Source organism: Colletotrichum graminicola, assembly GCF_000149035.1.
Source record: "Colletotrichum graminicola M1.001 genomic scaffold supercont1.5, whole genome shotgun sequence".
Taxonomy (NCBI): domain Eukaryota; kingdom Fungi; phylum Ascomycota; class Sordariomycetes; order Glomerellales; family Glomerellaceae; genus Colletotrichum; species Colletotrichum graminicola.
Genome location: NW_007361009.1, coordinates 1110230 through 1125802, shown reverse-complemented (window position 1 = coordinate 1125802; position 15573 = coordinate 1110230). Strand labels below are relative to the sequence as shown.

The 15573-nt window shown below is 52.1% G+C and overlaps 4 protein-coding genes across 4 annotated transcripts; 3 read left to right on the top strand and 1 right to left on the bottom strand.

Annotated features, from left to right (window-relative positions):
- Positions 1–1474: 1474 nt before the first annotated feature.
- On the top strand, positions 1475–1758 carry GLRG_02663 (uncharacterized protein; the record flags this gene model as incomplete). Its single annotated transcript, XM_008092672.1, has 2 exons — positions 1475–1507; positions 1561–1758. The coding sequence occupies 2 exons, from the start codon at positions 1475–1477 to the stop codon at positions 1756–1758; spliced, it is 231 nt and encodes a 76-aa protein (XP_008090863.1).
- Positions 1759–8050: 6292 nt separating this feature from the next.
- On the top strand, positions 8051–8644 carry GLRG_02662 (uncharacterized protein; the record flags this gene model as incomplete). Its single annotated transcript, XM_008092671.1, has 1 exon — positions 8051–8644. One exon carries the CDS (start codon positions 8051–8053, stop codon positions 8642–8644), a length of 594 nt encoding a protein of 197 aa, XP_008090862.1.
- Positions 8645–10594: 1950 nt separating this feature from the next.
- GLRG_02661 (uncharacterized protein) lies at positions 10595–11083 on the top strand (the record flags this gene model as incomplete). Its single annotated transcript, XM_008092670.1, has 3 exons — positions 10595–10605; positions 10671–10906; positions 11058–11083. The coding sequence occupies 3 exons, from the start codon at positions 10595–10597 to the stop codon at positions 11081–11083; spliced, it is 273 nt and encodes a 90-aa protein (XP_008090861.1).
- A 1033-nt stretch (positions 11084–12116) lies between these two features.
- GLRG_02660 (acyltransferase) lies at positions 12117–13673 on the bottom strand (the record flags this gene model as incomplete). The annotated part of the gene is made up of 1 exon (XM_008092669.1): positions 12117–13673. One exon carries the CDS (start codon positions 13671–13673, stop codon positions 12117–12119), a length of 1557 nt encoding a protein of 518 aa, XP_008090860.1.
- Between the last annotated feature and the right edge of the window lie 1900 nt (positions 13674–15573).

Sequence of the window (15573 nt, the reverse complement as noted above, 5' to 3'; positions counted from 1 at the left end):
GCGTTTACAGCTGGGGGGGGGGGGGGGGGACGTGAGAAAAGTGGACAGCGGCTGTAGTGTAACGGCGCGCTTTTTGTTCTCTCAGCCGTAGAGCAGCAGTTCGGTGAACGGGGAAACCAATCTTGCAACGCCTTGGCTTGGACCTGGGTCGGCAACTCGCCGAGAGGTTGCCTTTCCCTTGGGTCCTCGTGGTCGCCCTGCCGTCAAAGTTGATGACTGCCCATGCCCAGGTCCTGTCGGGGGGCCAGAGGAGAGGAGAGCAGATAATTCAATATTTGCCCACACAGCTGCGGGACTCAGACTCCATCGACTGTCCGTCCCCGGCGACCCCCATGCTCAGTGGCGCAAAATGCCGGGATGGAAAAGCAGATCCTTGCAGTAGCATGGGATGGATGGTTTGCCCCGAACAAGTTTGGACGAAAAGTCGCTGGACACGGCCGGGGTTGCGCACCTCTGCGGCCGCGCTGCGGACAAGGGAGGGAACGGACAGACAAGACGAGGTTCCGCCCAATTAATCTGATATCATAGTATGACATGTGGGCAGGTTTCACGGCTGCTTGTGTCATCTGCTACTCGTGCGTTGTTTGGGCTGGAGGGTTTATAGAATATGCTGGCACGACTTCTCACAACCAAACAAAATTGCTAATTAGATCCAAAATATCTGCATATGATTATATGCTAAAGACGAGACCGCTACTATTAACACCAAGGTACAGTCGACGAGGACAACGGCCGCGACGGCGGCGGCGCTTGGGGGGCGTACACGCGGAATTCCGTACCTCCCTTGCGCAGCGCCTATGATCGTCTTCCTCTATTCTCCTCGCCACCCTGGAATAGATGCTGTTTCCGTCGTCTATTCGTACTCTGCCTATACTATCTTGAGAGCCTGCCCGGACCGCACCTTACCTTGATATGCTGACAAGCTCCATCGTGGTACTCCCATGTTAGCATAGTGGTGTTGCAACTATCTACATGAGGCGCGCGACATACGTATGCATGGTGTATATTCTACGAACATGATTGACTAGTGTCCGATGCCCTTGGGCAGCCGACACTCCGTCTAGCTGCAAGGCGCAAGTGCGGACCCTGCAGCGTGCGGCATGTGCCTACGGTTGCAATTGCGACGGCCATGGGATGGCATGACATGACACAAGAGGGCGCAGCGTGGAGTGGACACTGATGCTCTCGAGGGTAGTTGGGAGAAGAAAAGACGACAAGGAGGGGGCAGTGGCATGTCCGATGTCAAACTTGAGACCATCGGAATCATCGTGGGTTCGCCTAAAGTAAACTAGCAGGTAGTCGCGGTTAGTGCAGAATATGCTAAATCGAGAGTCGATAGATTGCTGGCGTGTAGTGTGAGGGTAGGGAGGAGGGGAATTGCACAGGCACCCTTGCACAAGGCGTCGTCGATCTATCAGCGGCTGTTGCTTGTGTTCGTTTCCCTCCATCGCCTGTCTGAAATATCCCAGCTTCCATGTCCGTTGAGGCGGCCGTGCTCGAGTTCCTGGTCCGAGATGGAGGCTTTGAGTGCCTAGAACGTGTGGCTGATGGAACGGATAGCCGTCGGTCAAGTCCAAAAAAAGACGACACGAGACAAGACGAGGCCAGCCCAGCCCAAACGAGATGGGTCGACCAAAGGAGCCGGCTCTGGACGTCCGCTCCAACATGAGGTCCGATATCGCCGGCAACCATCATGGCGCGCCCCCTCCCCGTGGCGCCCGCGTTCAAGTTTCCGCCAAGCGCGGACGGGAATTGTGAGACGCACCGCTAGCTCGGATGGGCGATGATATACCGTTGGGACTCGGGAGTTTCATATAGGAAACGTGGTGAGGCAGACGTTGGTTGAATGTGAATACGAGCTGGCGACAGCGACGCATGATGGAGGACAATGACACCCTGAGATGCCAAGGTAGCAGATGGTCGCCTTCAATCATCACCCATTATGGTTGAAAATTGACAATCAGCGAGGGTCGTGTGGCTGTCCCCCCTCAGGTACCTATACTCCATTAGCGAAAGCAGCACGCCATGCCCTTGGGCAAAAGAGAAAGCGGACAAGGCTGAAGGAAGAGGATACAAGGAAGGGGAGCAGGGTCCGTGAGGAAGCCGTTTTTGGCCCCGCATACATACGTAGTAGGTAATGAAGCGTGCGATGGGATGGGCATGTGCACGTAGTTTATATTCGTAGAGTAAAGTGAAAAACTCCGTACGCAGTGTCAGTATCCGGGTATGTGAGTCTTGGATGGTTCTTGCTCTTTGGTGCTGAGTCCCTTTGGTGTTTGGAGGTTGCGAACACATACACACCTATGGCCCAATCAGAACAGGGTGGGTGCCACTGATCCCCCGTCCTTACCCTATCGTGTTATTAACGCTGGCCCAACCGAAAATGTCCGTCAGTGGTCCATACCTGCAGCTTCCTGTAGCTACCCCTTGTACTTGTACCTGTACTACATACCTATCTCAACTTCTCAAGGCTTTCCAAGTATGACTGGGTTTTCCCTGCCATGGCCTTGTAGGTGCCTGGCCAAGTGTGCCCTGGACAAAAAAAGAAGCTCCAGGTTCATTATAGTTTGACCGCTTGCCTCGGAGCCCTCGAGATCCTCCAAGTAGGAGTCAGTATCCGCAGGAAACCCTCCCCAAGAGGAAAGGGGCCCCTATTCGCTGCGTCTCCAGGGAACAGGCCGAAATACTTGGTACGTACTACTATATCCAGGCCACCCACCTGCCGCGGCAGGAAGAGCATAATAATGTACACTACGGAGTACTACCTAGAGAGTAATGCAGAGGTGTGTTGCAGCTGCCAGCCGGCTCACACACCAAGGGGGTTGGATGGATGGATGGATGGCTGTGTTTCCCTCTCTCGACCTGTTTCGAAACGCTGGGCCTTCCGTGGCGTATCGGTGAGCAGTCCTGAATTTGTTTCAGGTGGGAAGCTAACCAATCATGAAAGGCAGTCATCAACCATGGAGTTGATTTTTGCCAGTTTACTTGGGGTTGTTCGTATTAAAAAAAAAGTTTGCAGACCTGACGACAACCTCAACGACGTCTTGCCCGGAGACTCCCATAACCCTAGCGCTGCTGAGCTCATTGCTGCGCCGTACGATGCATACGCAGTAGTATCGCATGCCTCATTGCTAAGGGGGTGGGGGTTGGAAGGAAAGAAGGGGATAGGGGGGGGGGGGGGGGGGCGAGGAGCACACCGTTGCCCGATGATGCTAGACCAACTTTGATGTCGCACACTTTCCTTTAGAAGAAGCAGAAACTTCCCTCTCCGCCCGATTGAGGAAAAGAGAGGAGAAAAAGAAATGAAAACGATAGATCCAAAGGTGGAAACAGACGGGCACGAAGGAAAAGAGAGGCGGTCGATTCATCACCCCAGACGTTATTGGTCTTTGGCGCAAGGAGCACGTTTTCCTCATGTTACCTCTTTGGTATTAGCGCCCAACTAGTAGCGGGGAAGGGCGCCACGAACAGTCTCCATCATCCTGGGTGGGCCCTGAGGGGGTACGTATCCCATTTTCCCTTTTACACAATGCTTGCTGCATTGCATCTCCTAGGGGTACCAGCGCTGCCGGCTGACTGGTTGACTGGCAGTGAACATCTACACTTTGGGATCTACCTAACGCAACGCTTGTGCTATGCGCCGTTCCCGCATGTTTCCTCTTACTACAAATATAGTGTACCACACCACCAGGCACAGTTCCTTCCCAACGCTCGCTTGCTTCCTAGCCCATGGCTCTAGCGGCCGGAGCCCTTGCCGGACAGGAAGGCACGTTTACCTATACGCAGCGCGTCTGTCTTGCCGTTTTATCACTAGCGGGATGACTGCAAAGTTGAAAAATGCGGAACTGATCTGCCACCTGCTTGCTTGCTTGCTTAAGAGAGTACCCAGTTCAGGATGGATGGATGAATGGATGGCACGTTGTTGACTGGGTCATCAATCGTCATCATCGTCCATCCATCCATCCATCGTGGCCGTCGTGCCCTTGGTAGTTTTGGGGGTTTGTACGGAGTATGTAGGTAGGTACTGTGTGCAGCCGCTGGAAGCCATGGCAGGGGCTACAACCTGGCAACTCAATCCTGGTCGCTGACATCCACCATGTATGGATAATAAACTAAAAACTGGCCCAAGCTTCCCATGTGCCGGCTTGATTGTTTTTAATATCTTGAATTATTGGCCATGTTTTCTTTCCTTCTCCTGTGCCTTTTGTCTCGGCTCAGACACTGAGTCCAGTTGCCCACCCTGATTGTTTCTTCCGACCGCCTTAGAGTCTTTGCTTGCTCCTGTTTCCATGCCATCCACACACTTCACCCGTGTTTCTCTCTTTGCACCCCTGATCATCTCGTACCCAGTTACCCCCTTGATCCTGGCGAATGCGAATGAACGCAAACCCCCGAACCATGCGGCTGGCCCCTTCTCTTCTCTCTCTTTCTCTCTCTCTCTCCCTCTTCGTCATGTCCTTTCCCAATCTTGCCCCCACACCCCACTCGGCTTTCCTCTCCTTTAATTGTTCGTTCCTTCCGACTAGCCGCCATCACACGCATACACTGCACATTCGCGCGACGCCTTCCCGTCATGCCATGCCTCGAACCCCCCCCCCCCCTTTTCCCAGTGTCATGTGTGCTGCCCTGCTACGTACTCTCGTGTGCGCGTATCCGTGCGTTCGTATGTTCCCGCGGACGCGGAGCGCGCCATTTGTGATGACGAGATGGTTTGCCCTGTTCTTGGCTCCTCTTCACCTGGCCTGGTCTCCAGAACCCCCGGTTCCTACCTCCCCTCCATCTTCTTCCCAACACCTGCGTCTACGCGTAGGTTCCAGCAGAGCGCGTTACAGCTCTTTTGGTGGCTTGCAGGGGCTTACGTTCCAAGGAAAGTGCGTAATCTAGAAAGTGTGAAACACGCCCGTTGAGGGGTTTGCCTTGGTGTGTGAGTTAATCCATCTTGAGAGCAACTAACTGCATAGGTACTCGAACCCAAAGGGAAAAGACCAACAGCCGGATAACGTAAGGTACCAACCCGAGTAGGTACCTTGCAGCGAGTATACGTCGTGCCTACCAACTACCTACCTAGGTACACTAGGGACCAAGTAAGGTACCTAACTAGGTATGCTACCACCTAACCTACAGGACAGTACCAATTCTTCTGGCTCAGATGGTGACTAGTACCTATCACCCGTCGCGATCCGGGAAGAGACGCGCGCAAGGAAACACAGGACGGGGCAGGGAAGAGGAAAATCTCTGTCAGCTATGCTTGTTGCTTGCTGTCATCGACTTATCCCCCCTCCTCGGCTTGCCTTGTCTGCGTCAAACGAGGGACAAGTGCAATGTCTGTCTGACGCGGAGAGACATGGAGAGAGAAAGACCGATAGAGGGCGACATAGGTACGCGCACACTTCACACACGCCTCGCCTCGTGTCGTGTCGTTGCGTTGTCTCTCATCTTCAATGTCCATCATGTCAACACTCCACACTCCATTTTCTGCTTCTTTGAATTCTTCCTTCTGCCCCCATCTAAAGTGGCTTTTGTCCACTATTTCGAGACCCGGAACCACTCCAGTCGGTACGGTGCGGCAGCCCACTCACCCCCTGCTCACATCGATCTCGGCCGGATGGGAGAAGGGGAGACAAAGTCTTGGTACAGATGGAGGAGGGAGAAGATAGACAAACGAAGGACAGGGTTGTTCGGAACAGTGTGCTGGGTTCTGTAGTAGTATCTTGACCAAGGCCTCCCGCCATCTCACACTACCTACGCTTCAAGGTGGCACTTAACCTTGCCAGGTAGTTGTTGGGTACCGTACGGAAACTGCCTGAGGTACACTATCTAAGGCTTCTTACCCTAGCACCTCTCTCGTGTCGTTTTTATTCCCTCCCCGGGCCCGCGGTCTTGTTTGATCATATATCTGGGTATATTTATTATTATTTGTTTAAATCTGCGCGCGTCCTTTTTAGCAGCGGCCAACAGCTAGCACTCGACGCCCAAACACCAGCGCAGCACCAGGAGGCATCAGGCCCCTCACCTTTCTCTTCCTCCTCCTCCTTCTCCTCTTCCTTCTCCTCCTTCCTTGTTTGCGTCTTTATCCGTACCGCACCTACCTAACCTACCCCTTCTGAGGTACTTACTCCCCTAGCTCCCTCCTTCCGTCTCTTCTCTGCGTGCTAGGTTCCTGACTAACTCGCCCCAAGCTTTGCGCGCTGAGCTTTGGTCCAATCCCGAAATTCAAAGCGCACACCTCCCTCCTTCCATCCCAACCCATCCCGTCCCATACCCGTCCCATCCCATCATTCCCTCCTCGTGCTGCTCCACCACCACCTCCTCACTCCTCTCGCTTCCCGCCAAAGCGTCCGAACTAGGCACGACACCACCAGCTTCTTTTGCCGTCCGAGAATCTGATCTTAACCTCCCACCTCCCGCACCTACCTCACCATACTTTTCCGACCTGCATCTACTTTCACTTACCCCCCCCCCCCCCCCCCCCCCCCCTCGACTTCTTCCCTCGCTCTTTACCCTTAATACCAACTTCCTCTTTACCACCCACACTCGTTTCCCACTTATTATATCCCTGAACAGACGCCTCAGTTCTTCCACATTTGCATGCGACCCTGACCTCTCTTGATTCTCTCATCCTACATCCTTTACTTGGGCTTGCCCTGCACCTCATCAGGTCTACTTCGTTGTTGCGTCTTTCCATCCAAATTTCCTGTCCGCCAATCTCGCGCCACGCACTCTATCTATCCCCCATTGCTATAACCACAGCCACCTCGGATACAAATCGCCACGACCAACAACAGCAGAAACGACAACTTTGCCCTCATCGCACTCGTTCGCCCGCATCACGTTCACTTCTCGGAACAACGTCGCCGCTGCATGACGCACCTCCCAGTTCGACCCAAAGACGCCGACGCAACTACCAATTCGTCTCGACAGTGTGGAAGGAAAAGCGGAAGGCCGCGCCGATGGATCACGTCATGCAGGAAGCCCCAGCCGACGTGCTGGCTGATGCCAGGCGGACGCTTGAGGCATTGAAGAGTTCTGGACTGTCACGCGAAGTATTGCTACAAATGTGGGAGGGCGGCGAAGACAGGACGCACCAGCTTCAACACCAGCTTCACCACCAGCAACAGCACCAGCAACAACACCAGCCACAACACCAGCCACAACACCAGCCACAGCACCAGCAACAACACCAACAACGGCACCAGCAGCCACAAACATCACAGGACTCTCCTTTGGAGGATGCTTCCACACGAGGTTTGTTCCTATCATTCTCAACCGGGCGTGACCCCGGGAGAAGAGTCGCCCTGCTAACTCCCCAACTGTTCCTCCAGCAATCTTGCACGGTCAAATAGGTCATCGCCCACGCATTTCCGTGTCGTCCACGAGCTCGGGTTCTTCCGGTCACGCTAGTATCTGGTCGATGGGCTCCGCGAATTCCAATGCCACTGTCGCGACACACTACTCGCAAGCGTCCCAGGCACCTTCTACCACCCAATGCGCACCCCAACCCTCTGTAGGCGCACCAGGCAACCTACCCCAGGTGGCAAGCGCGCAAACGGGATGGGGTCCCGGTCGTTTCAACTTCTACTGGTGCACTTCCTGTGAGACACGGTTCAAGCGAAAGTATGACTGGAAGCGTCACGAGGAGGAGTTCCATGAGCGTTGGAAGAAGTACCCTTGCCCCGAGCCTGGCTGCAACAGGAGCTTCTGGGGAGCAAACACTTTCAATCAACACCACAAGGCCTCGCACGGCTGCAAGTCGTGCCCCCATTCAGAGAAGGTGGTCAAATATCTCAAGAGGAGAAAGTATTGGGCTTGCGGCTTCTGCTCGGCCCTTCACCCTTCCAGGGAACGCCACGTCGAGCACGTCGCTCGGCATTTTGAGTCGGGAAAGACCAAGTCTGACTGGATGCACTCGAGGGTCATCTACGGCCTTCTTCACCAGCCTTTGATCCACGAGGCCTGGAAGGATATCCTTATGTCCAAGGCGAATGAGTTCAACGGACGTCAACCTAATTTCAGCTGGAACCCCACACAGACCGGTCGTGCGCAGGGCTTCATGGAGAATGAGAGTCCAGGTCAACTCCAGGATCTTCTCGAGTTCTTCTCTGGGCCCAGCACCGAAGCTGAGTCGATTGTGTCCCTCGCCTACAAGCTTGCTGACCTCGTCTTCCTGCCGGTTCCCGCATCACCACCGATGCAGTATTCTCAATGCTACGCCCCGCCTCCCTCGGCTCTTCCACAACAATACCCCCCTCAGCCCCTTCTTCCTCCTCCTTCGATACCCTCGCAGACTTTGCCGACTCAGTCGCCTCAGCCTCCTGTACTGGCTTCGCAGGATTCGTCACCCTCACCATTCATGGATCAGATGAGGGCTCAATCAATGATGCCGCAGCAGATGTTCCACACGCCGCAGCCGCGTGCCAATACCGAGCCTGTACGAAGAGCATCCCTTGACAGGGAGCTTCCCCCACCACCACAGGAAAACCAGCCAATGAACTTTCAGTTCATGCCCGAAAATATGGTCTCGTTTGAAGACTGGGAGAGTTTCTCCAGCACTGTCGTTGACGAGAATGCGCCGCAGCCTACGACGATGTCGTCAGAATGGCCGATGGTGCCTGTACAATATTACAACGCCCCTGTGGGGCCATGATCGTCTATATTTCCTTGCCAGTCGGAACAAAAAAGTCAACCTTTTCTTTGTCACATGTCACATGTATTGCCGCCGGCGCTGCCCGCTGGCCAATCGATATAGTATATAATGGTAATCACCTCGTGGGGGGGGCCAGACTCGATGGACTCGAAATGTCATTTTCCTAGGCCACGGATTCGGGCGAAAAACGGAACGGACATGGCACAGGATAAGAATATGAATTGGCAAAGGGATGGCCAGAACAAGGAGGTTGGAGGCGTCACTCACGAAAGAGGTGTTCCATTACGGTTGATGGTCAAATGTTAAAATGCAATGGATAGCATCAAATAAACACTCCTTGCATTGTCCCTAGGCGTCTTTCCTGATTGCACTTTTTACGGAATATGAATGGTTTTCATGGGTCAGAACGCTGCTACATAGAGGTAAGAATGGCGTGCGATACGCCGACCTCTGGGAAGCCTGAGACCGTGCCTACTGGACTAAGCCCCCACTGAAGTCTTGGAGAGAACGGGATACTGGCATTTGACCAGCTTGTAGCATGTAGACGGGGCTACAATGCCAGTTGATCGGATTATGATGAGTCCTGTGCTCTGAAATGAGAACACGTACAGCCAGAGGGGGAGAGAGATGTCTCTGCCAGGCCACCTTCTCCTCTGCAATCTCGTCGCAACTTACCTGGCAAATATACTCTCAAACCCGCGGTGCTGCCTGACTGGGTCCGTTCGTCATCGACATCGCATGACAGCGTCTACGTGTACTCAACTAGGGCTATGCGAGAAATACTTCAACTACCGGTGCCAAAGCCACGGCGGCTGCGATGGTGGAGTGGCAGGGCAGCCGACCGCTGGGCGGTAGTCACATCCACAGCGGCTTCAGCATGCAATGAATACTCCCTGCGACGGTGGTTGAGTCAAGGCTGTGACGGCGAGGAACTCGATGTTGCAAAACCGGAGCCGGTTCCGTGGTGAGTTTGTGTAGCATGTGCAAGTGAGTCGGGTGGGCTTTGTTTAGTATTGTTTCTAAAGTGATCCAAGACTGAGGGGAAAGCCACCACGTACGTGCCAGGCTTGATTCAGCTGGTGTGTGTTTTTGTTGCGCACTGAGTGGGCAGTGGCCGAACAAGGACTCTGACGGGTGTGGCTCATGATAGGGCTCGCGTTCGACGAATTGTGGTTCTTTTTCGTTTGGATGACATCGTTAGCAGCCGACGACGAGTATAAATCAGCAGTAAAGGCGGATATATAGGCCAGTGAAGTTCGACAGCCAATGTGCTTTTCAGTATCAATAAAATGATTATGTTCGCCGTTACCCTCGATATAGTTAGATATTAGGGCTGTACATCGGTTATGCCCATGGTTTCATGCATTGTTGTTCCACCTCCCAAATCAGAACAGGTGATGTATTTGTATCCTCTTGAGATGCCACTTTTGCCTGGGTCTATCTCGTCTAAACCGCAATCACTGTTTTTACATTCAAGAGGGTAGGAGTCAAGCACATTTGCTTGGTTACCCAACAGACAGCAGACATCTAAATAAGTCAAAGTGGAATGGAATTACCGGATTCTCTGCTTCGAGAAGAAAGTCATGGAATTCATATTCCGGTCCGCTCATACAGTTCTACACCATTAGTGGTAGTGCTTGCTGGTATGATATGCTTGGATGATGGACTGCCCTCTTGAATAGGTTGTTTATCTTAGTCGTGACGACATGGGTCATATACCTTTATCAGTCAGCTCAGTCATGTCAGAAGTAGAACTTAGCGACATTTGTAAAGCCCTACTACGATCTCATTTTTTTATTTGATTTTATCTTATAAAATCTACGTTTATCAATCTGCCATCTGCCAGTGTAGCCAGACATTTAATATGCCCTTCACATCAGATCATCTGCCACACACTGACAGTAGGCTCCCAAATAATACGTTTGCAAAGCTGCCGCCAAGAACGACGGCATGGAGTACGAGTAGGTTAGTCAATAATGTGCCGTTGGATGCTTTTGAGAGGCCAAACCAAAACACGCTCTTGCAGTTACCCTGAGATGTTTGACAAAAATGGCAATGCCGTGAAGTTTGCCTGTGGCGGCGACGGCGACGGCGACGTCTACAAGCCCTCTGTCTTCATCAACAGTAAGTGCTACGGGTCCCCCGCCAATAAAAGCTCTACCAGCAAGCCCGACCCCATGCGCGTATACTACGCCTATGGTCTCAAATCCTGCATCGGCGGAGCCCAAAGGGATGTTGATGGCTCTGGAACCCCCCACCCAAGTACGAGATGGAGAACTGGTTTTACCAAAAGATGTACATTAACGTAGTCCGCGGTCCGTTAAATACATACCAATGTCTGGTCAATACCGGCGACCCTCGCTCTCGGAGGGCTTGAGACAAATATGGAAATGTCGTACCTGACCAGCTTGAGGTATTACCGATTCCAGAGCCGACTAATTAAGAAACCATGACTCTGCTACTAGAACGTTGTCCTATGCCGTTGGCTTTCCTTGCAAATTTATCAGAGTCAAATCTTTGCTCATCACCGTTGACTCAACTACTACGCACGATTTAGCCTTCATACGAGCCTTCGAGAGGGCGCGTTGACGTCAGTAATTGCAATTGCTTCACCGGCCAACGAGCCATATAACGCTTCTCGAGATAGATAAATCCAGAGTCTTCGTGTCCGTGAGTGTTCCCAGGATTGCATGGCCTCGAACAAAGGCAATCTTCAAACAAAAATGGCAACGACAATTGTGGTACCAACGATAAACCTCACGTTCCTGGACGGCGTACCCCTAATTTGTTGTTGTTAGGATTGTAAATTGATACCAGGCATGCTTCCTTAGCATCAAAAAAGGCCTGGGCCATTTCTTATTCTATCAGACTTACTTTCCTACATCAGGAAAGTGTGCCCTTGACATGTGCGGTAGGTTCTTTAAAACCTTCAACGCACGCCGCATGGCACCAAGGTGGGCTCCGTGGCTACTCTTTTTAAGCGTGCTGCGGGGATGTTTACGGCCCTCCAAGGGCTAAGAAAAGGTAAAGCAACATCTTGGGCACATCTAAGTCGAATGGGTAATTATAGCACGTACGTATGTAGCAATCGACATGATGCTGAGAGAGAGGCCCGCTTGCCTGCAATCGTCCACCGTAGATCAAGGCAAAGTGGAACTACCCAATGGATTATGAGGTAATGATTCCTATTCAGTGTATCGCATCAATGATGTTTTGACGGCTTGACCACTCTGTTCACTACGGACATTATACCGGCGTTATCACAACACTTCCTTCACAGAACTAGGACTTCAATACCATGAGAATTGTAGCTCAGAAACCACAATACATTTGCTTCTTTTGCATGATGGTGCTAATGCAACTATATCTTGTGTACGTAGAGAACGAAACGACGTCTGGGTAGCTGTTCGACGCCTCAAATGCCACGTCGACCGCCGTCTATGGCAACCGCCCGTCGTTCAAGAGTACCGGTTCAATCGTCTCGCACGCACTGAGCCTCGATCCAGCGCGAAAGCTCGACCGTCTTAACATCAACTGTTCGCCAGAAAATATCACTACACCAGATAGTAGGTACTCCCAGCGCAATCAGACCGATGAACCATGCCACCATGCGCCCCCACATACCAGCTTCCTCTCTGCTGCCAACCAGAGTCCAGACGTAGGGCATCCAGCGGTGTTCCAAAACGTCCAAGACAGGCCCGTGAACGAGGTACAATGCATAGCTTATGTCGCCAAGATACTGCGCCAGAGGTGTTATAAAGAGGTTCTGTAGCACCGTGACTTGTTGCAAGGCGGCAACGATCTGGATAGCACCAAGTGCATACCAGGGGAACGCAACGAGGTCTCCCCCCATAGTGAAATAGGGCTCCATGGTATTGTGAAAGAGCGGCGCAATTCCAGGGGTAATATCATTAACTTCGTCCGGCCACCCAGCAACGAACAGACCAAAGATAAGGTTGCCAATGAGGAAGGCTTTGATGATGACTGTCTTGACGGATTTAGAGCACGAGCTAGAAACGCCGTCAAGGGCCGCTGAATCTGATTCCTCCTCCTTGTTCTGGAGAGCTGCAGCAACCCGCTCGCGGCGGGCCTCTTGGATAAGACCGATCTCAGCGAGGACCATGCCACCAAAGAATTCAAAAGCGGCCCAGTGGCCACACCTAAGGCAGTAAGCCATAATAGTAAGCACAGATGTTAGACGTAGACACGTCTTCATACGGCTTACACCCGTCAGAGTAACAAATAGTAGTAATGAGTTAGAGAACTCAATTGGAATAGTCCAAAGATGAACATCGTAGGGGAGAAATTGGGTAATGTCCCACTGCCAGCTAAAGGTGATCCTCCAGAGAGCATTCTTCCAGTCTATAAGTTGTTCCCATAGAGTGGGCAGGGGCTGTCCCATCCAACCAAGGCGGATCATGATCATGATGATAAATGTAGAGGCAGTAGTAGGGAGAAACAATCGAAAGCCGCGGCGGAAAACACTACTCGAGAGGGTGCGGTGGAGCCCGTCATAGTTGTGTTTTCTGGCCTGCTGTAGAGACTTGAGAGAGAGAACGAAGCCGGAGATGACGAAGAAGATGTGAACCATGGGCTTTCCGCTGTAGATGACGCGTAAGAAAGGGAGCTGTAGCGGCGAGGAAGCAGCAGTATCGTTCTCCTGGGGGATTCCGTATGGTCTAGCGAGGTACCATCCGAAGTTTGGTCCTGAATAGTGGCAAATGAAGACAATCAGAGATGCGGTACCACGCAGGCCGTCAAGCCAGGAAGTTGAATACAGGCGCCTGCGATGGTTCTTGGAGTCGTTGAGCCTTAGCTTCCTCTGGAGGAAGGAGGGCAGTAAGAAGAAAAGGATGGCTATTAGTCTTGCAAGGATGGTAGTTGGCTGCGGTTTTGGAGTCGATCCGCTGGGTAACGAGGGTTCGGAATGGCCATTTGCGTTCGACAGCGGTGCGTACGGGTAGGAATGCGAGCTCGGTGAAAGCCGAACCAAAGCTCCGCGGACGGAGCGCACAGCGAGCGAGATCATGGCGATACCAGTGACATGTCCTTGGAGAGGATATTGCAAGTAGGTAACAGCGACGTGCGTATCGAGATGATGGCTGAAGACGCCCAGATGGAATACAAAGGGGATAGATATATCACATGGAACTGATACAATGAAAATGAGCTGCCGGTCAAGACGATATATATTCGAGTTTTAGTTTTTAAACTGCGGACCGAAGATAGGCCGGATACGTAATGAGCATGTCGTTTGTTGGGAGAACCCTACGAGCAACAAGTACATTAATCAGTTTGATACCAGCAAGGGAAAAATTAGACAAATGTGAGTTGGTCAATCTTGGTGTCGTAACTTCTATTTAAAACCTTGTCTCTCCCGGCTCATGCTTTTCCTGAGACGAAGGGACAAACCTTGGTCTGAGAGCGCCAATGTTGTGAGGTTGCCATCTGTAAGCCTCCACCGCATATCCCTCCGCAAGGATGGTTCGATCGCGTTATGGTAATGATACAGCTGTCTCATTCACAGCGTGTTCATTCGACGGAACAACTTGGTGAGAGATGATGTATCGAGCCTGTGTCCGGCCCCTATTGGTAGATGCTCTTGGTGATTTTCGAAAGAGATGTTCAGGATAATCCCCAGGAATTGTTTCTTCCAGGCCATCAATTGCCATCAGGTGCGTAGTCTGCAACTCAATTTAGAGTTCACGGTCAAGATGACCCACTCCAGGGGTATTTCCATGCGAGTGTAAGCCACTTAATCGTTGCCCCCCATCACGAGCCCAATCATAACATCTGCGCACATCCGCCAGACTTCCATCTGCTATGTTCGCCCATAAGGAACTGAGCAACAATTCGTCGTAATCCCATATAGGGCCATGGCCACTTTGGAAATCCGAGTTACTATAAGCACTCTAAAGGTGTTGTTGTATGCCTGGTTGAGACTATAAATAGTTTCCCTCCTCAATTCCGCCAAACCGAGCACAGACATGTTCCATCGACCCCTAGGCCGAGAGCATCTTTTCCTTCCGAATGGTTCAGCGTTACCTCACCAATCCGTCCATTGGGCTCCCCCACCGCTTCAGCTTCCAAATGCCCACTCGAGATACGCGTGATTTGGAAAAGAAATTCCGAATGCGACACAGATACAGACTCCATCCCATTGGCTAGATATATACAACGCCCGAGACGCCATTATCTCTTGTGCATCTCTCGCATTTGGTCCCTCGTTTGAGACCACCCAAGCTGGGGGCACGGCGTGAAATCCACCGGCATGAATCAACAACAGCCTACCACGCACTCCTATTAAGATGTAGTTTGAAGACCTCGACACAAAGTGGTGTCCAAATTGCCCATAGCTAGATTGCTTAGTCTACGAACCGGACCAATCCCAAGCCAAGTCTCCTCGGCCTGGCACCCCCCGCCTTTAGTTTGGGCAAAAACAAAGCATCGCCAGTGCTTGGCCTCCACAGCCTAGTATACAAATTCTCTACCCATTGAGAACAGTCGTTGCTACACGCAATTCTACCTTGCCCTTCTTTCTCGAATATTGAGCCGTCAGCACTCGCGTGATGTGAACCTCCGATCAACCTTCACCCCCTGTAATCAACTAAAAGGACCCCTCCAAAGTTCGAGTAGGTATCTTCATATTGTTCCATGAAGGTATCACCGTCGCCAACACGTGTACGCCGTAAGCTGCTGTTAAGGAGAATGAGAGAAGACAGGGCCTAGTAGGCCCGGCCACATTCACCATCGACGCCGAAGACCCGGTCCCCCATATTCCAATAATCGTAAAACGAGTCAAACGCCAAACGGAAAAGCGAGGACTCCGAAAGAACAGACACCGTCCCCCCCCAGTATGCAGGGGTGGCACCCAGTTGTAGCCTAATAGCCCAATATATGCTCGCTTGTCGTGAAAACCGCATGACGCC